Here is a 24,399-nt window from a genome sequence, read left to right on the forward strand (position 1 = left end):
CGACGACCTCAGGCCTTTTGCTTCGTGGCGCCCTTTTCAATCTTTCTCCTCTTCGCGCGCAGCTTCTCGGATTCTTCATCCTTGCGCGCGTTCGAGTAGACCATCTTTTCGTAAGTCTTGCGCTTGCGGCGCGGCATCATCATCTTTCTCCTCTCGACCTCTTCGGCCGCCGCCTTCTCTGCCTGCGTGCGCTTGGTTTGAGCTGCAGCTTTCGTCGTCTTCTTCTTCTCTGCCAGATCAGCTGTCTTGACTTTGCGACCGAGCGCCTCAGCCTCAAGCTCTGCTTGATGCTCCCGCGCCTGTCGAGCGCTCAGATCTTCGTCCTCTTCGTCGGAAAAGCCACCAAAATCGTCGCCTGCCCCACCGTCGGCGTCGTCCTCATCTTCCTCGTCATCGTCTGACTCTGCTAATTGAACGGCCATGCCATCGTCTTCAAGGTCATCCTCCATTTCTCGGGCCTCCTCGTCACCTCGAACTCCCTCCACCTCCTCGCCGTCACTTCCTTCAACGTTCACATCGTCTTCGTCAGACTCCTCCGCTTCTGCCGCAGTCTGCTGTTCAGCAAGCGACTTCGTAGGATCGTAGTCGCCTTGTCTTGGTTTCACCCACGGACTCAAATGTGGCGGTAATGTCGCACCGGGAGCGTACTTGTCAGGTCTCTGTATGGATCCAGCGTTGATTGAGTCCCAGACCCACTGCGGTTGAACGTATATTCGGCCTGGAACCCTCTCATTGCCTCTTCTCGCCACTGGAGCACCGTCATCGAAGCCATCGTCGAAGCCATCGTCGTCGCCATTGACTTGAGGAGGAGCTGGCAATGGCAAATCTGGCCTGTCAACAATTTGATGAGTGATGCGCGGGTCATCTTCTGAGCAATATGAGCCTGCCTCGCCGAGTAGACTGTCCCAACCTACTCGATTGCACCCAAAAGCTTTCAGAACGAACTCGAGCGGATGCCGGGGCGTTTCTCGGGAGAGATAGAATGTGAAGGGCTCGAATAATCGAGCTGCCGACGCGGCATCTGCTGTGATGGATGGTTGTAGTAGTGTGTCTGCTGATGGGTCAATCGATGCGAACTGGTCAAGGGCTGTCGAGGGCTGTTGCAAGGACTCCTGCTCAGCATCTGCCTCGCCCTCTGGCCTATCTGCTTCAGCCGGTAATGCCAAAAGCTTGTCTGCCTCAGCCTGTGCTCTTACGTTGGTCTCTGCGTCCGGAAGCTGACTAGGCTCAGCCTTGTCATCGTTATCCTTTCCTTGGAGCTGGAAGGCTCCCAGCTCTGCGCCTTGTTCCTCGCTCTTCATGTCGAACTTGGGAGGATACACAAGGCCGATGCCCGTGTACAGCCTGTAGTTGATGAAGCCGAGCAGGGTGGTGTAGAACTCGACAAACGTAGCCATGATGCGGAAATCGACTTCGCCTGCTGTTCTCTGGACGAACTTGTATGGCACCAACCACAGAATATCCTGGCCCTGTATCGTTGCCTGATAGTAGATGCCCTTGATCGAGAGGAACGACTTCCGCAGGCTGTGTGTGCGGATGAGGTAGTGTTCGAACTCCATCGTCAGTCGCTGACACTTGGCGATGGTCTTGGGAGGAACGCTCTCGGTGCTGGGCAGGTTGGCGAACAGGAACAGCATGGACAAGGCATCGTCCAGGTCTCGCAGCGCATCGACGAAGGTGGGGTATCGCTCCTTGATGATGTGGTCCAGCTTCATGCGCGGGGTGAGATTCCGCTCGAGGCGCGAGGCATCGCTGACTTGGTTGCGGCCCAGCGCCTTGCTGATCTTCTTCGCAAGCGCTTTCTGGTCGCGGAACTTGGCGAGGAGCGGCTCATGGAGCAGGTATTGGATGTCTTTGGTGTAGTAGTAGGTGGTGCTCGGCGTCGAGGATTTCGACACCTTCTTCTTCGATCGTGGCTCGCGCGGGTAGATGCCTTTGAAGATGCACAGTCGCCGGAAGTCTGGCAGCGAAATCTGGAGCTTGCGGACGGCCTGCGAGCGGGTGATGTAGTTTTTGGCCGCACCGGACGTGCCTGGCATGGAGTGTTAGTGCTCGTGAGTAACGACGTGATTGGCTTTGCATACCCTTTTTCTTGATCTTCGGCATGGCTGCTGTGCTGTGCTGTGCTGTGCTGTGTTGTGCAGAGGCAGACGATGTGCGAATGGACTGCGGCGAAGATGGTCCCAGGTCGCAAAACTTCGAGACGGAGCTATTCTAATTCGTCGGATCGGCATCGGCTTTTTTGTTGTGTCCCTTGGTCGAGTTTACCTCTACACTCCTCCAACACACGCAGACGCCATGCCAACATGACCCTGCTGGCTCGCACACGATGCACGCATTCGCAAAGGTCTACCATGACCACCCCAAGACGCTGCTCTTCTCCACCGCCGCCGTGCTCCGACTCCTGCTCGTTGCAACGTTCCCTGCACTGCCCGACCTGTTGACAGGCAGAGTCGAGATCTCCAGCCCCGTCAACAGCTTCAAGAGACGTATGTAGGACAGCATGCACCGTGGCCGCACCGGCTAAGCTTGGGACAGGAGCTGAGATTGCGCAGTACAAGAGGGATTGTTTCTATTCGAGCGAGGACTCGATCCATACGATGGCGGCATCTTCCACCAGGCGCCTCTCCTTCTGCCACTATTCTCGCTCCTGCCATCACCCTCGACATCGATTGGCCGGATTGTGAGCGTACTCCTGTACACCGCCCTGGACGTCGTCTCCGCCGACTGCATCTTCGAGAGTGCCAAGTCTGGCGCGAACGCAGTTTCCTCGTTGTATCTCTCACCGCGGGCTGATCGATCATGGAACCCCACGTCGGTGGTCGCTGTCTATCTTCTCAACCCCTTCACACTGCTGGCGTGCCTGGGCCGGCCCACGACCACCTTCACGACCATGTTCACGCTGCTTAGCTTGAAGCATGCATGCCGAGCGGAAGCTGTCACCAGCGCGTTTGCGCTGGCCATTGCAAGCTACTTGAGTCTGCATCCGGTGCTGCTACTTCCTCCGATTGGTTTGCTGTGCTATGACCGCATATGCTACAAGCAGATTGGGCACAGTCTACACAAGACTGCAGCCTCAACGACAAAGTCCACCACCCAACGATCTGGCGTTGCCTTGGACCAGCGAGCACTTCCAGCTGCGCTTCCGTTTGGAGTATCGGTCATGGCTATCTATCTCACCTCGCTGGCACTTCTACTAGGCCTATCGAGGCTGCTGCTGCCTTCATGGCATTTTATCGTGTCGGTCTACATGACTCCACTCACTTTGCCGGACCTGACACCCAATCCTGGGCTGTGGTGGTATTTCTTCATCGAAATGTTCGATGCATTCCGCGAATTCTTTCTTGGGGTGTTCTGGCTGCACATGCTATCCTACAGCGTGCCCCTGTGTCTGCGCTTTCGCAAACAGCCCTTGGCAGCCGTGGTGGTGATGATGGGCATCATAGCAGTCTTCCAACCTTATGCGAACGTAGGAGACGTCGGAACTTGGCTTGGATCATTATGCCTGTTGGGGCATGTTTTCGAGCGTGAGTGATCCCGCCGATGTACGCACCTTCGTATGCTAACAGCGACAGTCTGTTCCACACATCGCTACACTTTCCCAGCCCTAGCTGCTTTGCTGTACGCCTCTTTACTTGGGCCAGCATTCCATCACCTATGGATCTATGCAGGGTCTGGGAATGCCAACTTCTTCTACGCCATCACGTTGGTCTGGAGCCTAGCACTGTCAATCCTACTGACAGATACGATATACGCGGTCCTGAGAGATGAATGGGAGGCCGAGCGGCCAGAGACGAAGGGCAAGGAAGTCAGACAGATATAGCCAGTCCTGAGTCAAACATGCTCCAAAGGGCATGCGAAATGTTTCGTGAATACCGTACAGCTCTAATGTCAGGCGCAAGCGGCTAGCCGCACGTTCGGGCATGTAGTCATCGTGCAAGAGTGATTTGTGTAGTAGGCAGTGCACATGCAGAGCTCTCTGGCTGACAGTCGACACACTGATTCGCTAAACAGCGACTCAACACCGCAGAAGGATGAGGATGTCTGCTGCTGCGAAATTTACTAGCGACCGGCAATGTAAAGTTAGTGAGGAGGCGGCTAAGTACCGCAGGCAAGCAAGCAAGGTCGGCATCTTGAACTGTGCTTCACGCTCACCACACGCACGGTGCAGCCATAGCGACACTTGCCTTCTCCTTTTCTGTATTTGCAGTGACAGCTTGCGGTGGGCTTCACTGCAGGCCGACTGGGTTCACGTTTGGTTCACCGCGCATGCTATGTCCCGCTGCTCACGATGAGCTGCCTCCACCCCCGAGAGCACCCCCGCGAGCAGATCGATAGCGAGCGTTAGCACACGCCCACCGGCCATGTCCAGCAATGCAAGCCAAGGCACCGACTCCCCTCCGCTGCCACGTCCGGTTGGCGGGATCACTGCAGCGGCCGACGTCAGCTTCGCGAAGTTGAACAATGAGCACCACGCCGAGTCAAGCTCTCCGGCTGGGTCGAGGAGTTCCTTGGGCAGACGGAGCCACAACAACGACAATCGAGTCAACGACAGCGGCAAGCGACGGAGCGGGCAAGACTCGCTCAGGCCAGAAGACAGCAGCAGTCGCGGCAGCACACCGCAGAGATCCAGGAAATCGGGCGGATTTCTGCTCGAGTCCATCTTCACCAATGGAAAGCTCCAGGGCCCCCAGTCCGAAGCAGTCGATCGCCAGAAGAACACATCTTTGCCCAATGGATCAATACAGGCTGACAAGAGGAGACGCGGCCAGGAAAGGGTATCTGGCGAATCGTCCCAACGAGCTTCGCCCTTGTCGCGAGAAGTGTCTCGTGACAACCCGGCCAGTGAGAAGGCGCCTCGGCCAGAGTACCTCCAGTCTCCAGGCATGGACACAGCGCAGCTCGTGCAGATGGCGCTCAATCTCAGCGAGAGCAGGAAACGTCATGTGAGCAGCGCTCTCCCGGTTACAGCCACGCCTGCAGCAGGCAGACGTATAGTCTCGGCGCTGGACTCTGGGTACAGCACAGTCAGGTCTGCCTCGTCAACTGGTAAGCGCAGTAGCCAGACCAACGATGGGGCCTTGTATCCGTCTCCAGACGCTCGAAGGCTTAGCCAGTATGTCAACGAGCAGCCAGAGACTGGCTTCGACCAAGAAAATGTTCTCTACACGTTCTCACCGGCAACCCTGTCTCGAGCGGAGCGAGCCCGCCGGTATTTCGAGCTGGCCAGTGAGCACCGACGACTGCTGCAGAACTTGCCGCCGTTGAAGTCGGACAGTACAGCGCCGGTTAACTACACCACTCAAGCCATGAGCAGCCCGGGGAGTGCCAACTTTGAGATGAGCAGAGTCCCGACTAACACAAACAGCAAACGCGAACTCGGTCGCGCATACAATCCGTTGCAGGCACTTCGTAACAGGCGACTGCGCAATAGAGAAAGACGCCCGCTTCCAGCATCGTCTGACACCTGGCAGGAGACTGACAGAATCAAGCACTGGGTTGATGGCGTCGAAGCGAGCTCAAGTGACCCGTCTTTCCGACCTGGTGAGGATCGTGTCCGGCTACCTGCCTTCGTGGGTGAAATGGAAACTGGACCAGCCTCACCGGAGAAAGGCAAACGCCACCGAAGATCGGATACAGCGAGCTCTGTGATTACGCGACCGGAGAATGGCTGGTCGATTGAGCCAGCGGAGCTACTTGCTGATACCTACTGGCTCGAGAAGGCCGACAACAAGACAGTCGTCGAGGACAGGCATGGAAACCGCATCTTCCCGCCGCGAGTTCGCTCAAGCATCGAAGTGCCTCGCCACAGCATCGAATCTCGGACGAGTCGCCAGTCTAATGGGGATAGGCCAAGTCAGTACGAGCCGTCGGAGGACGAAGAAAGACCCCGAGCACGCAGGAGACATATGTTGCCTATACCAAGACGACTACGTCGACATCACGTCAGTCGTTCTGTCAGCGCCACCAGCGAGTCTAGCGACGAGGGACGCAAGCCGCCCCCTCTACGTTATGGGGATATTGAGGGCGGTGACGAGAATGTTGGACCGCTGGAGCGTCACATGCGAAGAATGATAGCGAAAGAGGAGAAAGGCGAGCTGCCATCGCCTGAGATCGTGTCGCCAGACCACTGGAAGTCAAAACATACCCCATTCCCAAACGCGCGAAGCAGCGTCGACAGGTCACGAAATAGTACTGACACGACGCATCGTAGTTCGTCTCAGGTTGCTAATGGTAGATTGTCTGTGGACACTGCTGTGCGGGCTGGCCATCATCGATCAGGATCTTCCCACAGCCGGGCCAGTTCGGTAGATCAAGGGCTGACTTCTTTGAATGAGAGGATGTCAGATAGGCCTCCCGCGCCGCGGGCTACAGATGAGGATATCTCGATGCAGCAAGATTCTACAGGCCTCACCAAGCGAGGCTTGCAAGCCGAACCCAAGGCCAAGAAGCACCGCCTCCCAGCATTACACTTACGCACTCGCAACAAAAGTAAAGATGGCAACAAGATTGAACGAACCGATTTTGCCAATACCATGGATACATATGTTGGAAACCCACTCTCGCCAGTCCTTAGTGCAGACTCTAGTACAGGTCAGCCCCGGTCCAGTTTCGAGTCATCCAGGCCCTTTCTGAGGCGACACCGTACAAACGATAGTAATGGCAGCAGTCTGTTCCGTATGGAGACCTCGGCCACAAATCTGGGAGCCTTCAAGGACTCGAGCTCAATGTTTGGCCGACGCTTCTTCAAAAGCAGCCGCGTCGGAGATGTGTCACGCGGCAATGGACGTCGATTGGACGACCGCTTTCGTGGAAGTCGCGACCATCTCGAGCCGGGTGTTGCCTCCGACGTGTCGCGGGCGGCTTCTGACGCTGAGGATGACCCTCAGGGCGTTGCTCAAGGTCGACGAATGGAGCGTGCAGATACGGATAGCCAGATCAGTCCGAGGTTATCCTTTGAACGAGAACGCACGAAGCCGAAGTTTTACACATCCAACTTGCCTTCCTTCACATCTCCCGCAGCGCGCCAGAGAAGCTCAACGAACGAGAGTTCATCCATGGAACAGGGCGATCCATTCGCCAGACAGGGGGGGCGCAAGCAGCGAGGCCATTCGTCACGTCTTGCTCCAAAGATTCAACTTCCAGACGATGGACTCTCGGAACCAGACCTTCCGAGTGGCAAATCAAATCGATTCTTGGACGTCGGTGAGCACGATCGGAGAAAGTCACTATCACAGAACAACCTGTCTCAAGTCCCTACCAAATCAACGACAATCTCATACGGGAAGCAAAAAGATCGCTGGCCAGTAAGTGGTCTGAAGAGCCACGACGCCAGAAGGCATTGGAGCATCTCAGACCGTTCCGTTCCCCCAGAGCAGCAGCGTAATGTTTCGCACGCGGACATTGCGAGAGTCCGAGCCCTTCTCTTAGCTTCGGGTATCAAGGCTCACCAGATCAACCTGCAAGGGAATTCATCTCGCGACAGTCCCCTTCCGCTGATGGTGAAAGCAGCCCATACAGCTGGGCAGCAGTGGAGAGATGTGTCGAGGAAGGAAGAGCACATCGTTGCTGCACAATTGTTGACAACTAGCCTGTTCTCGACACTCTCTTCCTTCGAGCATACGCTGCAGCACTTCCAAGGCAGCACGGCGAAAGAGCTCGGGTCACGACTGGAGAGCCTATCTCATAGGGTCGCGGAGCAGCTGACAAAGATCGTCCACGAGGCTTCCGACGATGCTGACGCGTTCAATGTCGAGCTTACGACGAAGCAGCCACAGGAGGTGAAGCGCGTCGACGAAGCAGTAGATGCAATGTTTCGGCAGCGACGGCGACAGTTTCGGCTCGTGCGGCGAGCTGGCTTTAAGCTTCTTGAGTGGATTGTACTGGGCATCATGTGGTGGATTTGGTTCATGGTCGTCTTGGTCAACATATTGAAGAAGATCGTGGTGGGCACGTTTGGACTGCTACGTTGGCTGCTGTGGTTTTGAGCCTATCGACAGTTCTGTTTCCTTGTGTTTTTTTAAATACCCAAGAGCGGAGGCGTTTAGCTGGATATAATCTAGTAATAGTTAGGTACAAGGTCCAATTCGGCGCTTGCACGACCACCCCAGAGTCTGCGTTACATGAAAGTTAATGATCCTCCGATACACACACTCTATCTCCTACATCAGACCGCGGGCAGCCATTAAATTTTGACGCTAACCGCATTAGATTGTTCTTTTGGCGGGGTCCAGGCAAGCAACGGCGCGCCACAGCTATCAAGACAAGCAACTGCACCCATCAACCACAAACCACGACAAGATTGTCACACGTCCACCGCCAAACATCATGGCTTCGGGCAGCATCACCTCGAAGCTGTCACAGCTCGAAGGTTCGTCTGCACAGAATCGCAGCGAAGAGTACGAGAACATCCTGAGCAGCATATGCGCGAGCAACGACAACCTAGCGGAGAATCTCGTGGCCTACGTGCAGTCCATCACCTCAGACAACATCGGCGTCATCAACTCGAGACCACTCCTGTCGAGCTTTGTGCAGCGATTTCGCAGCCTGAGCAACAACGACGTCAAGATCGAAGCAGGGTATTGTGGTGCACCAACACGGCCTTCTTCGCATAGGCTGACATTGTGGTAGCACCCGGATCGTGGAAATACTTGCACCAAAGATTGTTTCGTACGAGCAGCAAGATACCGAGCTGAAGTTAGCCCTAGCTGATGCTTACGAGACGGACGAGGAGTTCATCAGCTCGGCCAAAACGCTTCAAACCATCACACTCGAGTCATCTCAGCGCACTGTCAGCGACGATGACAAGGCGAAAGTCTGGATGCGCATATGTCGCTGCTACTTGGAAGAGGACGATCCAACCAACGCACTCACATATCTGAACAAGATCAAGCAGATCATCTACACCGTTACCGATCAGACCACTCGCTTGTCATTCCAGCTATCGCAAGCTCGCATCAGTGACTCCCAACGCAGCTTCCTGGACGCCTCCGCAGCGTACCTACAGCTTTCGAACGAGACTGTTGTGGACGAGGAGGAGCGCCAGCAATCGCTTTCTGCCGCCATTACTTGTGCTGTCCTCGCCCCAGCTGGCCCCCAACGTGGCAAACAGCTTGCGAAGCTTTACAAGGATGAGCGTGCAGCTGAGACGGCGGAGTATGGCATCCTCGAGAACATCTTCCTCGACCGTCTTCTCTCCCCGCCAGAGGTCGCCGCTTTCGCCGCCAACCTTGCCGAGCACCAGCTTGCTAAGACCTCCGATGGCAGTACTGTGCTGGACAAGGCTGTGCTCGAACACAATCTTCTCGCAGTCTCACGAATCTACGCCAACATCTCATTTGAGAGCTTGGGCAAGCTTCTCGGTGTCGACGCAGACAAAGCTGAGATGTACGCTTCGACCATGATAGAGAGTAAGCGTCTCTCGGGCTCCAATGACCAGATTGCGGGCATCATCCACTTCAACACAAAGGGAGGGCAGGACAGCATCAAGCTCGACCTGCGAGCATGGGACGCAAACGTCCAAGGGCTAGCAGAGGAAGTCGAAAAGGTGACCACACTTTTGCAGCGTGAGGAGCCCGTTTGGTATGAACAACAAGTCTCGGCTTGAGCTCTCAGCGGCGCAGAGAACAGCAGTCCACATGGACTCGAATATTTCCGGTCGACGGGTTGACGCAGAGCCAATCATAAAGGTATACAGTACCTCCAACGGTCATTGATCGTGACGTAGTCTCGGATCGATGGCAGTATCAGGATCTGATCTTCGCCATCAACCCCAATGTCCGGCGCATTGAATAGGTTACTAGGCACAGTGCGGCAGTAGCACGGCAAGCATGCAGTCGCATAGTCTATTAGCATGAAGACAGCGCGATGAGACTGGACGATTTTGCTGCTTCATGCGATCAATGGGTGACAAAGATGCTCCGACGATACTCGCGAGGCGAGTACTGTTGACAGTGCAGACGAAGGAACGCACCTGGACTTGGGCAACCATAGAGCAAGTTTGACGAAGAGAGGCCCTTGACCATAGAATAGGAAGGTAGCTCAATGAAGTGACATTTCAAGACTCGTGGGGCCCAGATCAATGGCCTTCAAGGTTGTGGTTCCAGATTCCAGCTTGAACCTAAAAGTTGCCGAACCAGCAATTTAACAAGCCTAAGATCCACAGGGGTCCCGGCTCTTCGAATCTTAACGTCGGTCCGCAGAGGCGTTCAACGGGAGGATGGGATGCGAGAATAAGCGGCAAAGTGATTGTTAGCTTGGATGGGCGGACGGTGCTGGAGGCATTCGTTGTTGATGTAGTTGTGGAAGATGCTGTCGGATGATTTGGTTTGGGCGCATGATGGTCATGAACGTGTCTACTATCGCAAAGCATCGTTCTTATCCAACAGCGCCGGAGGAGCTGAGTGATAGGTTGTGCACAACTCGTGGTAGATTGCGTTAAGAACAAGCACTTTCAGGCTTCAGCCTGTTACGTGGAACGAAGCGAGAGTCAAATGGCCGCATCTTGGCTCATGAACAGGTTGCAACATGCGCGTCCAGGGACGATGACAACGGGTGCACTGCGGAGCACGCAGAAATCGTCCATCACCAGCAGGCAGAGTGTGAAGAGGAGTGCATGCGCAAGAGGCCCATTTTTTCCACGTTACACACACACACACACACACACACACACACACACACACACACACACACACACACACACACACACACATCTCTGTCTCTGTCTCTGTCTCTACTGAGCTGTCTCGCGGCCGCATCCCTTTGCTGCACTGCACTGCACCCTGCCTTAGAACAATCGAGCCACGTGCCACGCCCGACTGACTTGCACGCTATACTCGCACACTGTGTGCCCTCTCCTCTGCTGCGACGCGCCTCCATCCGACTCGCCTCGACACCGCTGCCCGCGCACCTCAGCTCGTATCAGCCGCAGTAGCGCTCGCATTCGAGGGTCGCCTAACAGCGTAAGGTGCCTGGCTGACTGCGAGATCCCCGACTCCCGGGTGGATCTATCAATACCAGGGCTGGTCAGCGACAGGGGACACAGCACGCAAAGTGGCATCCACACACTCGCCTGCCTCTGGAGCAGAGGCTTCGTCCTCAACTGCATCCAAAGGTCACCGTCGCCGCACATCGCGACCCAGTGTCCATGCGCCGATTTCCCTAGACCCGGCCTCCAATTGGACCCACCACCAGCAGCGCGGCGCCTCACCATCGCCCTCGAGGCTGCCTTCGCTGGGCTACACATCGTTCAACGAGGACGACGAGCGGGATCACCACATGTCCCTGGACCGCTCGCCTAGTCCGCGGCGTGATGGAGGGTGGTCATCGCCTGGCCTCACCACTCCTTTCGACGACACCCTCCCCAATGGCAGGCTGCGGGGACCCAGTCCGAGTCCGAATATTATGAATGGCGGCAAGGGCAACGTTACATGGGCGAGTGCCAAGGCGAATAGTGAGAGGGTCAACGGATATCCCAGATACCAGAGCCAAAACCAGGGCTGGTTCAGCAGAGTCAGGAAGATGTCGGTCAGCCTGCCACTTTTCGCACACGGCGGACAAGAAGACAGGATCGCAGAGAAGGAAAAGCTGAATCGAGGTTGGTCGCACGACGGATCTAGCATCAACTGGAAGGAGATCCCACGTCGAGCAGGACTGTTGCTGTCTAGAAGGCGGAAATACATGGCACTGTCTGTTCTCGCGGCGATCTTACTACTATGGCTGTACAGCAGTTGTAAGTCTCTTCCTCGTCAGTGATGGAAATCAGGCTAATAAGTTCGCAGCCCTCGTCTTCTGGTACAGAAGGACATCATGGCTTGGAGGTGGTTCCAAATTCGTCTTGATACTGGGCGCAAACCAGGGGGGCGGAGTCATGGAATGGAAAGGCGCGAGAGAATGGGCAATAGAAAGAGACAGTGTCAAGAATAAGAAGAAGTATGCTGCAAGATGGGGCTACGAGCTGGACATTGTGGATATGAGCACCAAGAAGCGATATGCCCACGAATGGAGAGAAAGCTGGGAGAAGGTGGACGTCATCCGAAATGCGATGAAGAAGTATCCCAATGCTGAGTGGTAGGACATTCGCGGATGATTGGCGCTACTTGCATGGAAGCTGACTGACAGTTGACAGGTTCTGGTGGCTCGACCTCAACACTTTCATAATGGAGCCGACATACTCGCTGCAATCGCACATCTTCAACGACCTCAACACCAACGCATACCGTGACATCAACGTGTATAACCCTCTGAAGATACAGCATCCTCCAAACGGTACTTCTGGCGATCCTACTGCGCCTAAATTCGCGAATTATCTGGACGATGAAGCATTGTCCCCGGTCGGCGATGGGAAGCCAGAGAGTATCAATCTTCTCGTGCCGCAAGATTGCGGCGGCTTCAATCTGGGTTCCTTCTTCGTGCGGCGAAGTCACTGGACCGACCGGGTACTGGACATATGGTGGGACCCAGTCTTCTACGAGCAACGACATATGGAGTGGGAGCACAAGGAACAGGATGCTCTCGAGTACATCTACACGAACCAACCTTGGGTACGCCCACACGTCGCGTTTATTCCGCAGCGTAAGATCAACGCCTTCCCGAATGGAGCATGTGGCGACGATCGGGGGATACCTCCTGGTGGCTGCAAGGCATTACAGATCGGAGACGACATGAGAGAGTGTGGCGTACAAGGTATCCACTATCAAGAAAAAGAGCGAGACTTCCTGGTGAATATGGCGGGCTGCGAATGGGGGCGCGATTGCTGGGGAGAAATGTACAACTTCCGGCAGCTGAGCAATAGACTCAACCGCAACCCATGGGAGAAGTTCAAAGATTGGATCTCGGACACTTGGAACGCGCGGAAGAAGAAGGAAAAGGCGAAGCGTGACCAGGAGGCGCTGGAGGCTCAGCAGAAGGAGGAAGCTGAGAAGAAGCAATAACGAACCGGCCAAGGTGCCTCACTCACACAGCTCGTACATCTCTGGAGGACATCTCGATTGATATTGCGTCGGTATTGAGCGATTTCCCTGGCGGACATGACCCCAGCAGAACCCTGCCTCTTCAGCGACATGTACTCAGGATTTGACTTCCTTCCACAACAACTACTTGGAGCGATTTTGCATACGTTGATACTGCATCACTGGAGGTCGACTCTCCACGGCGTTTCTGTGGCATTCAACGATTTGTGGTGGAAAGGTGTATTAGCACGACCTGCGTCGCCAAAGGACCGCAGAGAGCAGAATGGGCCAGGCCACGAAGTCGCAGGGAGTGGCGAGTCCACTTTGTCTGCATTTGAAGGATTGTGCACTGCTTGGTTGGACCAGCAGGTCCAACGGGCAGAGGTTGCACCACACACCATGGCTTTGATTCGAATTGAGATGTAGAGATAGATTATTACGTGATACCACCAAAGTATTGACTGCATTCATGTCGCAAAGTATTCGATGGTGCTCGTTGATTTGCGTTGCGTCCAGTGCCCGCTGTTAGGCAGAGGAATCTTGCGGCGCAGCCAATGCCAACGCGAAATTGTCGCGTCGTGTCCTCGCATCAACTTTCCACGCAACGACCATGCCATGTCACGCACCATCCTCAACCGTCTGAATGCGAGCAGACCGTACATATGCGCCGAATGTACGGCTCGACTGACACCGCATCGACTGCGACGATATGCATCACTACCAATGGCAGCACCTAAACGAGGTGTCTTGAAGCTCCTCGAGCAGCGAGGATATGTCAATCAGATCGCTGGGTAGGCCGACACGACCAGATAGCATGCGAGAGCAAGCACCTGACTGAGCGACGCCAGTGATCGCAACGCCCTCGAAGGCCTCCTCGATACAAGACAAGTCGGCTTCTATGCAGGCATCGACCCCACCGCGCCATCGCTCCATCTTGGCCATCTTCTCCCGCTCATGGTCCTCTTCTGGCTCTACCAGCATGGCCACCATACTGTCAGTCTTGTGGGAGGCGCGACGGCGAAGGTGGGCGACCCCAGTGGCAGACTCACGTCGCGGGCGAAGACTGCAGAGGCTGTGACCGAGTCAAATCTTCAGGCTATGCATGCTCAGGTCGCGCAGCTTTGGCAAAATGCCATACAATATGGGATCAGACATGGGCAAGGCGGAGAAGGCGTGGGCAGGAAGGAGTTATTGAACAACGCGCAGTGGCTGGACAATCTGAATATACTCCAGTTCTTGAAGCTGATGGGCAATGGCATGAGGGTGGGTACCATGCTGGGTCGAGATACGTGAGTTACCTCTACGCACATCGCAGGCAACAGCCACGCAAAGCTGTCAAATCTGCGGATATCCTGGCTAACGGCTAGCTACAGTGTACGAAACAAGATGGAAAAGGGCGACGGCATGTCCTTCTCAGAGTTCACGTACCCACTACTGCAGGCCTGGGATTGGTGGCAGATGTATCAAGATCGAGGAGTGCAGATCCAAATTGGAGGTAGCGACCAGTATGGGAACATCATCGCTGGTATCGACGCCGTAAAGTACATCAGTCAACAAAACGAGCAAACTCCAGCCAACGAGCATCTGCGGCAGGAGAGATCGCCAATGGGTCTCACGGTACCTCTACTGGCTACGTCGAGCGGTGAGAAGTTTGGAAAGAGCGCTGGCAATGCGGTATGGCTTGATCGCAACCTGACGTCGCCGTTCGATCTATATGGAGTGAGTGCTGAAGCTGGCTATGCAGCAACGACGATTGACTGACCGCGCTGTAGTTCCTGCTACGCTCCACCGATGATGACGTTGAGCGATACCTGAATCTATTCACTTTCGTGACGAATGACCAGATTGCAGCTATCATGATCGAACACAGGGCAGATCCAGGGAAGCGGATAGCTCAGCATCTGTTGGCAAGCGAAGTGCTGGAGCTTGTCCATGGTCCCGAAGAAGCCATAAGAACACGAGAAGAGCATGAAACCATGCGACGGCCGACTGTAGCCTCCCTCATGAACCAGAATGCCGGCAACACGGACACCCAGCAAGCTGCGGCCGCGAATCAGCACATAGCGTTACCGAAATCCCTCGTACTGGATGCACCCTTTTCTCGCATCCTGTACCACGCTGGGTTGGTAGCAACCAAATCCGAAGGAGCTCGTGCTATCTCGAAAGGCGGCGCCTACGTTGCCACTTATACTCAAGGCACAGAAAGCGAGCTCAACTTTGTGCCTATTAAAGACCAGCGTCCTGCCGACATTGCCAGCCTTTCAATAGACGGCATTCTGATCTTGCGCCTGGGCAAGTGGAAGGTTCGTGTGATCAAGGTCCTGGATGATAAGTAGTTCGAGGCGTCAGGCCTTGAGGCGCCACGGTGGACTGAACATAAGGCCACCGTTCCTCGCTAGTGCTCAGTACTTGGCATCTCCTCTCCACCCGACTTACACATTTCTCAATGCTTCTGCTTCAATCTCAGAGTCTTCACGTGTTCATCAAAACGCCGGAGAGCGAAGACTCCCTGCCAAACCGAAGAGTGTTAGCTATACTTGAGAACCAAGTGGCAATGTTGCAGCAGATGGTGCCACGCATGCCTGAGACTGACGATTCCTTCTGCCCTCCTGTACATACCTCAATGAAGAAGGACGCAGCCCAGAGCCAGAATACCCTCGATCGAGGGTTCACGGAGTGGTGCAATAGTCTGCTGCTTGCAAAGTGTACCGCCTCTGTTCCGTGGATGAGTACCATGAGCCCGATGACCCAAGGCTGTATCGCCCAGCTGAACCGAGCGAATGCAGGCCATATGTGACCGACAGGTCCTCCAGCTGCAAACCACCACCTTTGGCTGTATGCCAGGAAAGTCGCCGAGATGATTGCAATTTCGGTCATGTACATAGGAGTGTTGGGTGGAATGTACTGCTTGACAGTCACGTCTGAGTGGCCGAGTGCTTTGCGGCATTCCTTGTCCAGCTCAACGACACGCTCCCGGGCCTCTCGGTAGGAAGTCATGGCAGGCTCGAATGGGACTCGGTAGTCTCGTCCGTGGCAGGACAGTGTCATGCTGCTGAGTGTGATGTCGGTCATTCGACCGTCATGAGCGGGCAAGAGGGAGACCTTGCCCCAGTATTGCAAGTATCGGCTGATCTAAGTGGCATCAGTTTCATGGTTGAAAGTTGGTTGTGAGATCGAGGTACGTACTGAGTCGTGATGGTCCTTGTTCATGTGTGAGATGATCCTGTCCCTGGCGGCTGCATCTTGGCTATCACTGTCTGCCATGCTGAACTTGGTGGGCTGCTGTGCAATGTTCTGCAGTTGCCACGCTGCCCTTGTTGAGATCATCGGTCATGAAGTGGCTCGAATGGTAAGTGACCAGTCACATGACTGGGAACTTTGCCGAAGCCGACGATGCTCTGTCAATCTGTGCTCGAGAACAGTCTCTCATCTCTCACGCGAACAACAACATCTACCGCCAAGAGGTATCTCGTGAACGTATGATCTCCGCGATGAATCTATTGCACCGCAGCGCCCTACCAGCCGAGTGATGGACTCTCCTGCACGTTACGTCAGTCACAACTACGAGCGCTTTGCTGGACCACTTTACACGCTTCGAGCACAACCACGACACCACGCGTCTGATCGAAACCGCTGCTTTTTTGACAGCATCCTAGTCACGATGACTCTCGTCGCATGCCAATTCCGTGGTACTCGAAACGCAACTCGCCACCTTCTTCTGCGCTGGATACTGCAAGACGACAAAGCACCTGCAAACCATACCTCTTTAGGATCTGCAGTAGAGCAATCCAGTCACCAAAACCAGAGAGCTTCAAGACTCAGCCACGTCGTTCAACATGGGCCCTAGTAACATTCCTTCACCCAGACATCTGAAACAAGCTATATCCCTGTCGACTGTGGCTAGTAAGCGGAGCTCACGTTGCGTCAGAGTGCAAGGGTAGTTTTGCGAAGAGCACTTTGGCTACCATCGTGAAACAGGTTTGGTCAACCATTTCTCGTGACAGTCCCGTCTGCTTCTTTTGCATATCATTCCCTTTCTTCGATTCCGCATTTCCACAACACAGCCAGGCGCCTCACATCAAACCAACCAACACCACTCGAATCAAAATGTCAGCGAAGCAGGAAGAACAGAGCCAGAGCGCTTCTGCCGAAGGTGAGGGCAACCTAAACGTCGGTGCCAATGCTTCCGGCAATGCACAAGCAAGCCAGAGATCATCGAAGCGAACACCTAAGAAGCTCGGCCAAAAAAACCAACAGCAGCAGCCGACTCCAGATCAAACCGACGAGGCCGATGCTGAAGGTGGTGCAGAGGCAGACGGACAAGCGAATGGGAACGTCGAAGCCGAAGCCGAAGCTGACGGCGAAGAAGAAGCTCAGCAGGAACAGCCCCAGCAACAACGCCAACAATCTCGTCGACGACAAAGCCGAGGACGTGGACGCAAAGGTGGCCAGGAGAGCGATACCGAATCCGTAGCTCGGAGTGATCAGAGTGCCCAAGGTGGTCGCAGACAACGCCAGCGCAAGAACAAGCAGCAAGCTCAAACCAAGGACTCCCAGGGTGGCCCTCTTGACGACATCACCGAGCAGCTTCCAGGCGGCGAACTTGTGAACCAAGCTGGCGACCTCGTCCAAGGGACTGCTGGAGATGCTGTCAACTCCGTTGGCGACACCGCTGGTAAAGCTTTGGGCGGTCTGACTGGTGGCGGCCAGAAGGGTCAACAACAAGGTGGCGGTGAAGAAGAGGAAGGCGGAGGCGAGCAGCTTCGATTGAGACTGGAACTGAACCTCGATATTGAGATCCAGTTGAAGGCGAAGATTCATGGTGATCTTACCTTGGGTCTGCTCAACTAGAGGCTGGTACTTTGTAGGTGTATGGGGCTGGGACATTTCTGTTTTGTTATTCGTGCTAATCTGTGGCGAACTGTACGGTAAATAGCCGGGAACAATTGCAACAACATTTCACAGAGCCGTACACGTGCCTATTGCTCCGTCTATGAATGCCATATCCACTGCGCTTGAGTGAATCTTGTCAGGTCTCTATGCAGAGTACCGCGGGGCATTGGGTGAAGCCACTGGCAACATGGTCATGATCTGAGCCAACAGTCTGCTTGTTTTCCGTTCCACGTCATAACGACCATACTTCCAAGCATCTCGGACAGCTTCTCGCCACTGTACGCGGCTGGCGTGGCGAGCTTTGTTTCTGCAGGTCAGTGGCACGCAGTGTTCCGAAACATGCCTTCACGCGTGCTATGCCAATTTCTGCGCCTCAGCTGAAGTCACTCGAGCCGCCGCTCTGGGCATTGACGCGCAACCTGCCGCCGAACCTTGAGCCAAATGCCACTCTCCAGACCCCTGCACGCGTCATACGGACCAAAGCGCCCACCTCCACCAAAAGACAACACCACATCTTCAATCGTGTTTTCTTTATCCAATATCAGGCCCATTGCAACCAGCAAATTTATATACGTGTTTGGATACATCACTAAACAAATTGTCGTGCTTGGATTGGCTATATGTGGTGTTGTTGTCGCATGCTACCGTCGCAAACTTTTCACCTGTTTCTTAGATTGGAGAAGCTACTGCAAGATGACCAAACACCTTTCAACACCTCAAAAGAATCAGACAGTAGGAGCCTATCACTACTGCAGACTTAAGGGCATCAAGTGCTCGCAAAGAGACTTTGTTAAGACCTTCAAACCGCTCTTCGCACCCACAAGGCATCAGGTGCGCAATGCTCTGGACACTGCAGGCTCAAGACAGCCATATCATCCGAGAGATTGGAGAATATCATATTCAGCAGGGGTCAGAAGAACGCAGTAGATACACATTGTGACTATAGACGCAGCAGAACGAAGAACCAGGTGGTGTGGATGTGAATAGAGAGATAGAACAACACCTTCAGAAATGAACATAATCCCACCAGTTGTTTTGGGCGGTTTGGTCAGTGTGGAGCATGCCCTGCAACGTGCGGGCCTCGTGGAAAGGTACCCGAGAATGGCGCGATGAGGGATGCGCTAGTGCTTGCATGAAGCTAAACGTCAGAGTGTGGCTGAACAGACATGGGTGAGCTGCAAGCAAGATGGACCGGAGTTACGCGATCGCTCGTCAAACAGGTTTCGCGATCCGGTCTCATGCCTCTCTTGTGGATTGGCCCTTGATTTACCTTGCTTCAGATCGGAAGACTGGACGACTCTGTACAGGAGCTCCGCACTGCATCACAAGAGCACCTTCAACAAACCACTGCTTTCCCCATCAATCCTCCGTATACTTGGCCGACCAGAGCGCATATCCAGACGATAATCTCAACATAGGGAATCCAGGCAAGAAGATGTCGTTCAACGAAAAGGACCGGAAGAAGTGGGTGGAGGAGCCACAGCTGGAGCATCTGTCCGAGGAGACTCTCAAGAACCCCCCGAAGCAGAGGACCGTCCAGCAACAACAAAAGCAAGACAAGCTCATCAAGCAAGAACGACGGGAGCAAGGTATCGACACCGCACGATCGCGTTCTTCCTCGCGAAGAGATCGGAGGAAACGCATCAAGCAGGCCATGGAAGACGGCACGTACATGAAGACTGCATCGCTGGAGGCGCTGGAAGAAGCGGATGCAAACCACGACCTGGCAGCGATGAGACCTTTTGAGCGTATCGGACCCGACAGTACTTCTATGGATGGACCTGTGACGATGGCAAGAGCGAAGAGAGGAGAGATTCCCATTCGAGGGTCGAATCCTAACCAGCCATATTACCTCCCACCCGAACAGCAGGAAGGCGTGAGTTGTGATGGAAGATGTCGCCGGCAATGATGAATACTAACACTTCGTCAGAGTGCACTCAAAGATACAGATGGCCTGAAACTGACCCTGGAAGCGAACCTCGACATCGAAATCGAGCTGAAGGCCAGCATTCGTGGTGACCTGACACTTTCACTATTGTAAGTCAACCTTCCCTTACCCTTCCAACGCTGCACACATGAATCTTGCGCAATCGTCTCGTTATCGATGAGACAACAAGTAACAGTGTGATTAGTGCATAACGATGGCGCTGACCACGTGGCTCGGCAGCGAATAAAGGACTTGAGACTCTAGGCGTTAAAGGTGCTCACGGAGCGCTGAGTATGCGCCCGTACAAGCAGCACAATTTGGCAGAATCAAATGCGTTTGGGTATCTCATAGCGTCCTGTTTTACAGCCTCTGTATCATGTTTTACAATGTTCCAACGTCGCGCGACGATTGTCCTGCATGTGCACTTCATCAGCCGGATTTGAAGATAACACGTCGAGTGCTTCCTGCTTTACCCAGCTCGTTGAAGTGCTTCTCACGTTCTTCTTTCGATTTCTCTGCGCTGGCTTTCTTTGCTCTCTCGATCATACCTTCAACCCACTTTACTTTATGATCGGGCAAGCCAGCTTTCTTGCCGCCGGACATACCAGCGAGACCAACGGCCTCTCCCGTACTCTGCCTACTCGGCGGGCGAGACACGTTTGCAGTGGAAGGTCGCGAGTTGCCAGTAGAGGTCGATTTCGGAGTCGAGTTCTGCGTCGATACTCCAGGCGTCTGGCGTCCGCCTTCTTGTACAGGTGTACTCCGTCCGTTGGTGGAGCTGAAAGTGGGTTGCGAGTACGAAGGCCAGTCAAGTTCACTGTCCTTGCTAGATGGTCGAGGCGTTGCGTTGGCGGGTGTCAACGGCGTCAATGGCGTCTTTGCTCTACCAGCATCCGCAGGGCCACTAACCTTACGGGCAAGTGGAGTGTTCGACATGGTCTGCACCTCCAGACCTCCTTCAGAAACAGTGCGAGAGCCATGATGCTCTGCATACTGCCTGAGATAGTCCGCCAAATCAGCCCAGCCACCTCCGACGCGAACCATTACACGCTCTCCCTCGCCTACAAGGCGAACGAATAGCCTGATGGGATCCTCCCGTCCAGCTTGGGTCAGATGGTATAGCTTGACCTCCGGGTCGTTACTCGAGCTTTGCTTCCTTGGAGACGCTTCTGCGGGTGCGATGGTCATAGCGCCCTGTTTCGGCGGTGCACGCATATTTTTTGGTCGAGGGCCATAAGCACCACGAGCTTCTGATGCGCGGGACGCTGGTGTCACCGCGCCTGGTCTCGCCCTGAACTTGATCTGCGCTGGTAGTCTCTCGAGCACCTCGGAGACATGACGATCGAAGGAGTCTTCCGAAGCATCGGGTGAAGGCCTTCTCTTGTTGGTAGGCGAGCTTGCGATGCTCTCGGATGGATCCTCATTCTCATCTTGCAGCACAATGTTGTCTCGCCTTTTTCGAATAACGGCATTCAGAGGTGCCGGTGGTGACTCGGGCTCGTCAAGTCCGGGGGAATCTTGCGCATGATCATAGTTCACGGCCTCGCCCACTGCCACACGGCGGAAGCTGGCCAATTCGGATGATGGAGTTGAAAGGCTCGGGCGTGCAGCTGCAGGAGAGGGAAATGACACCATGCCCTTATAGCTCATTGCACTGTTCTTGGTGTCGGGCGTATCCTTTCCTCCGATCACATCGGAGGGTGTTCTCGCCCGAGGTGGTGTTCCAGGAGGCGTGACCTTTGGTGTGATACTGTTCTGTCTTGACAGTCGCTGCACGTCTATGGTCTTGAGCTCAGATCGTGGAAACGCTTCAATGGATGCAACGGAAGCTCGTTTGGCAGCATCGATCTTGTGAGATCCAAGTATTGGCAGAGGAATCTCTCGGGATCCAAGTGGCAGATTATGCTTCCACATACTAGCACCACCGACGCTGTGAGAATCGCCCGAAGGTGCATTTGAGCCTACCATATCCGTTCCTGGCGACTTGGAGTCTATCGATACACGCTCGTGGCTTGTGTGGGAAACAGCTGGTGTCTCTCGTGATTGGTGAGTAGACACTATGTCAGGGTAGCTGACCGCATCGCCACGTTGCGACGCAAGACTATGAGCAACTCGTGGCAAGGAAGCTGTACGTCTACGATCGACGGCCCACGGAGAGGGCGAAGGTCGTTGCCGTACTTGAGCAGTGCTTGGCCGCTCTGTATTACCATCCGGCAGACTCTGGACAAACATGCGGTCAAACGTATCCGTCTGCATTGCCACGACTGGAGAATAGATCTCGGACTCGGATGCCAGAGCGTCGGTCTTCAGTGCGGGAACGCTGCCTGAGCGTTGAGCGGGAGCATGAACGCGGGCAGGAGCTTCCATAGGCGACGTCAGCGGCCAATTGTCTGGGATGGTTGGCTGGTCAAGGGGGTCGAGATTCGATGACAGTCCAGTCGGTTGATATGTGGTTGGCGTTGGCTTTGTGTGTTTCCTTCGTAGTTCTTTTAGGTGTCCTACTTCACCAAGCTGGGAAGGAAATGTAGGTGGCTCGTTTGAAGGTCGAAAGTGGCTGTCCTGAAGTGACTGCAGGCCATTGGGTTCCGAGGCGCTTTGCATCAACCTAGGAGTACTCATGGGAAGCGAGACCGCGCGCGAAGCATTGCCGACATTGCCTGAAGGATCCATCGGTGACAATGATGGCAGCCGTTGGCGTTCTCCAGAAGTCGACCTATCTTTTATGCTACTGGGAGCGCTGAGCTTACCACTGGCAGTTCTCTTTGGTCGAGCGTGCTCAGGGCTTCGATCCTTCCTGAACAGCCGAGTGAACGCGTTACTAGCGTGTTCAAACGATCGAACAGGAGTCTTGGTGGGCTTCAACGAATTCGTGCGTTCAATGTCATTCAGGAATGCAGCTCTCCTCTTAGCCAATTGTCCGACGCTGCTTTCGGCCACATCTATGGGAGAGACCTGACTGCGACCTCGATTGCCATCTACGGCCGCGACTGGAACTGGGTGTGATGAAAGTCCACCTGAAGGTAATTCAGGCTGAGCAGGCTCGTTGTCAATTGCTTGCCCAGTGGCGAGATCCGTAGCCGGTTCTGCGAGCATGTTGCGACTTTGCGGGTTTGACGAGTCACGCGTGGTGTGCACAGTGGTTTCGTCGAGGCCATTGGCAGCACTGTTTGCTTGACCCGAGGAGCTCCGTGACGTATCCCGCCATTCCAGTTGAAGCACCTTCTGTTCTGCCTGAACCACCCAATCTCCATATGCAGTTTCAAGCAGCTCGAACTCCTCAAGCCAGATTTCAGGAATCGTGTCGTCCCTCCCTTCTAGGCGGTCAAGGAAGCGATCAAGCCTCCTGCCTAGACTTGTGACCTGATTCTCAATCACAGATTTCATATCCAGCATGATCTGTCTGTTGAACTGTGCGTGCTGATGCCCCGAAGAGGAGGCTGCGACAGCAATCGCTGCCCAGCCATGATCCAGGTCTGTACGTGCTCGCTTCAGATCAACTAAATAGTTCGTGGACTGCCGCAGTACGGTGAGTCGTATGCTCCAGATGTCAAGCAATCGATTAAGGCGGGATAGGTAGGGGAGTGCCTGGAGGATGGTAGCCGTGACTATAGCTGTGAAGTCATCCAAATGCTTTACTTCTGTCGTAGAATCAATCGATGCGATGCTGTCGTCTCTTGAGGGTGGTCTGGAGTCCACCCGATAATGCCATGTAAGAACATAATCCTTCAACTCTTCAACGTCGATTTGATCGAGAGCCTGCCCGATCTCATCTGCCCTTTTCTCGTATGCCTGTACGAGGGTGGCCGGCAAACTGCCCCAGTATTCCTCCTCATCATCGCCCACCAGGACAGTGGCAATTGTGTCGTTGGAACCTGCGCTGTTGAAGGTCATCGTGGACAATCGTAGCTTCTTTCGAGCAGGCTCTGGCACATCGAAAGTGTCAGGCCAGTGCCACGATTCCAGCTCGCGTGTCCATGTTCGGAGATGGAGACATGCCTGCGCTGCCTGGGCGCCCAATGCCCGCTGCGAGGCAGACGATGTCTGAATGCTCTTGGCGAGCACATCTGCTTTGTCCGTGGGGTCGGCGGAGAGGGTGTCAGGCGGGTCGGCGACAAACGCGCGCAAGGTCGTTGCGGGTGAAAGGTCTCGCAGCAGCGGGTCGATGGTGTCGCGGGCTTGTCTTCTTGTTGGCGATCGAGAGGCGGAGCGGGCATGGATGCGGCCTTGGGAGGGCGATGACAGGCGCGGTGGGTTGACGAAGGGGTTAGCGAGCGACATGATGGTTGCGCTGTGGTTGCAGCACCGGCTGCCCGTTGGCGGGATGGTGTCGGCGGGGAGGGAGAGAGTGGTCTACATCGGAGAGTCTAGCTTGGTGGGTGGCAGCAGTCGCGCAGGCTACATGAACATGCGCTTGGTGAAACAGCGACGCTGCATGTGCATGTGCATGTGCGTGTGCATGTGCATGTGCGTGTGCATGTGCATGTGTTCATCGGCACTGCGACACGATGATGCGCGTTGCAGCTCGATCTTCGATGGACAATGGCAATGGCAATGCTGCCCAACCCAGCGGATGCGATTCACTTGTTCTGCTGGCAAGGCTTGCGTCCGAGACCAGCCCACCCAACGCCC

The 24,399-nt window shown here is 54.8% G+C and overlaps 9 protein-coding genes across 9 annotated transcripts; 6 read left to right on the forward strand and 3 right to left on the reverse strand.

The window, feature by feature from the left end:
* Positions 1 to 8: 8 nt before the first annotated feature.
* CLAFUR5_01553 (Pescadillo) lies at positions 9 to 2,106 on the reverse strand (the record flags this gene model as incomplete). Its single annotated transcript, XM_047900701.1, has 2 exons — positions 9 to 2,032; positions 2,085 to 2,106. The coding sequence occupies 2 exons, from the start codon at positions 2,104 to 2,106 to the stop codon at positions 9 to 11; spliced, it is 2,046 nt and encodes a 681-aa protein (XP_047756807.1).
* Positions 2,107 to 2,329: 223 nt separating this feature from the next.
* CLAFUR5_01554 (Phosphatidylinositol glycan anchor biosynthesis class U protein) lies at positions 2,330 to 3,823 on the forward strand (the record flags this gene model as incomplete). Its single annotated transcript, XM_047900702.1, has 3 exons — positions 2,330 to 2,489; positions 2,556 to 3,527; positions 3,576 to 3,823. The coding sequence occupies 3 exons, from the start codon at positions 2,330 to 2,332 to the stop codon at positions 3,821 to 3,823; spliced, it is 1,380 nt and encodes a 459-aa protein (XP_047756806.1).
* A 541-nt stretch (positions 3,824 to 4,364) lies between these two features.
* CLAFUR5_01555 (COP9 signalosome complex subunit 4) lies at positions 4,365 to 9,607 on the forward strand (the record flags this gene model as incomplete). Its single annotated transcript, XM_047900703.1, has 3 exons — positions 4,365 to 7,946; positions 8,212 to 8,579; positions 8,632 to 9,607. The coding sequence occupies 3 exons, from the start codon at positions 4,365 to 4,367 to the stop codon at positions 9,605 to 9,607; spliced, it is 4,926 nt and encodes a 1,641-aa protein (XP_047756805.1).
* A 1,670-nt stretch (positions 9,608 to 11,277) lies between these two features.
* Positions 11,278 to 12,932, forward strand: CLAFUR5_01556 (putative alpha-1,6-mannosyltransferase MNN10; the record flags this gene model as incomplete). Its single annotated transcript, XM_047900704.1, has 3 exons — positions 11,278 to 11,731; positions 11,781 to 12,069; positions 12,128 to 12,932. The coding sequence occupies 3 exons, from the start codon at positions 11,278 to 11,280 to the stop codon at positions 12,930 to 12,932; spliced, it is 1,548 nt and encodes a 515-aa protein (XP_047756804.1).
* Positions 12,933 to 13,565: 633 nt separating this feature from the next.
* CLAFUR5_01557 (Tyrosine--tRNA ligase, mitochondrial) lies at positions 13,566 to 15,286 on the forward strand (the record flags this gene model as incomplete). The annotated part of the gene is made up of 4 exons (XM_047900705.1): positions 13,566 to 13,741; positions 13,799 to 14,239; positions 14,324 to 14,669; positions 14,723 to 15,286. The coding sequence occupies 4 exons, from the start codon at positions 13,566 to 13,568 to the stop codon at positions 15,284 to 15,286; spliced, it is 1,527 nt and encodes a 508-aa protein (XP_047756803.1).
* Positions 15,287 to 15,393: 107 nt separating this feature from the next.
* On the reverse strand, positions 15,394 to 16,277 carry CLAFUR5_01558 (uncharacterized protein; the record flags this gene model as incomplete). Its single annotated transcript, XM_047900706.1, has 3 exons — positions 15,394 to 15,459; positions 15,570 to 16,082; positions 16,137 to 16,277. The coding sequence occupies 3 exons, from the start codon at positions 16,275 to 16,277 to the stop codon at positions 15,394 to 15,396; spliced, it is 720 nt and encodes a 239-aa protein (XP_047756814.1).
* A 780-nt stretch (positions 16,278 to 17,057) lies between these two features.
* Positions 17,058 to 17,801, forward strand: CLAFUR5_01559 (uncharacterized protein; the record flags this gene model as incomplete). Its single annotated transcript, XM_047900707.1, has 1 exon — positions 17,058 to 17,801. One exon carries the CDS (start codon positions 17,058 to 17,060, stop codon positions 17,799 to 17,801), a length of 744 nt encoding a protein of 247 aa, XP_047756813.1.
* A 1,228-nt stretch (positions 17,802 to 19,029) lies between these two features.
* CLAFUR5_01560 (uncharacterized protein) lies at positions 19,030 to 19,982 on the forward strand (the record flags this gene model as incomplete). The annotated part of the gene is made up of 3 exons (XM_047900708.1): positions 19,030 to 19,719; positions 19,774 to 19,880; positions 19,976 to 19,982. The coding sequence occupies 3 exons, from the start codon at positions 19,030 to 19,032 to the stop codon at positions 19,980 to 19,982; spliced, it is 804 nt and encodes a 267-aa protein (XP_047755601.1).
* A 217-nt stretch (positions 19,983 to 20,199) lies between these two features.
* On the reverse strand, positions 20,200 to 20,706 carry CLAFUR5_01561 (uncharacterized protein; the record flags this gene model as incomplete). Its single annotated transcript, XM_047900709.1, has 1 exon — positions 20,200 to 20,706. One exon carries the CDS (start codon positions 20,704 to 20,706, stop codon positions 20,200 to 20,202), a length of 507 nt encoding a protein of 168 aa, XP_047755602.1.
* Positions 20,707 to 24,399: the final 3,693 nt, after the last annotated feature.

Source organism: Fulvia fulva, chromosome 1 (genome assembly GCF_020509005.1).
Source record: "Fulvia fulva chromosome 1, complete sequence".
Taxonomy (NCBI): Eukaryota; Fungi; Ascomycota; class Dothideomycetes; order Mycosphaerellales; family Mycosphaerellaceae; genus Fulvia; species Fulvia fulva.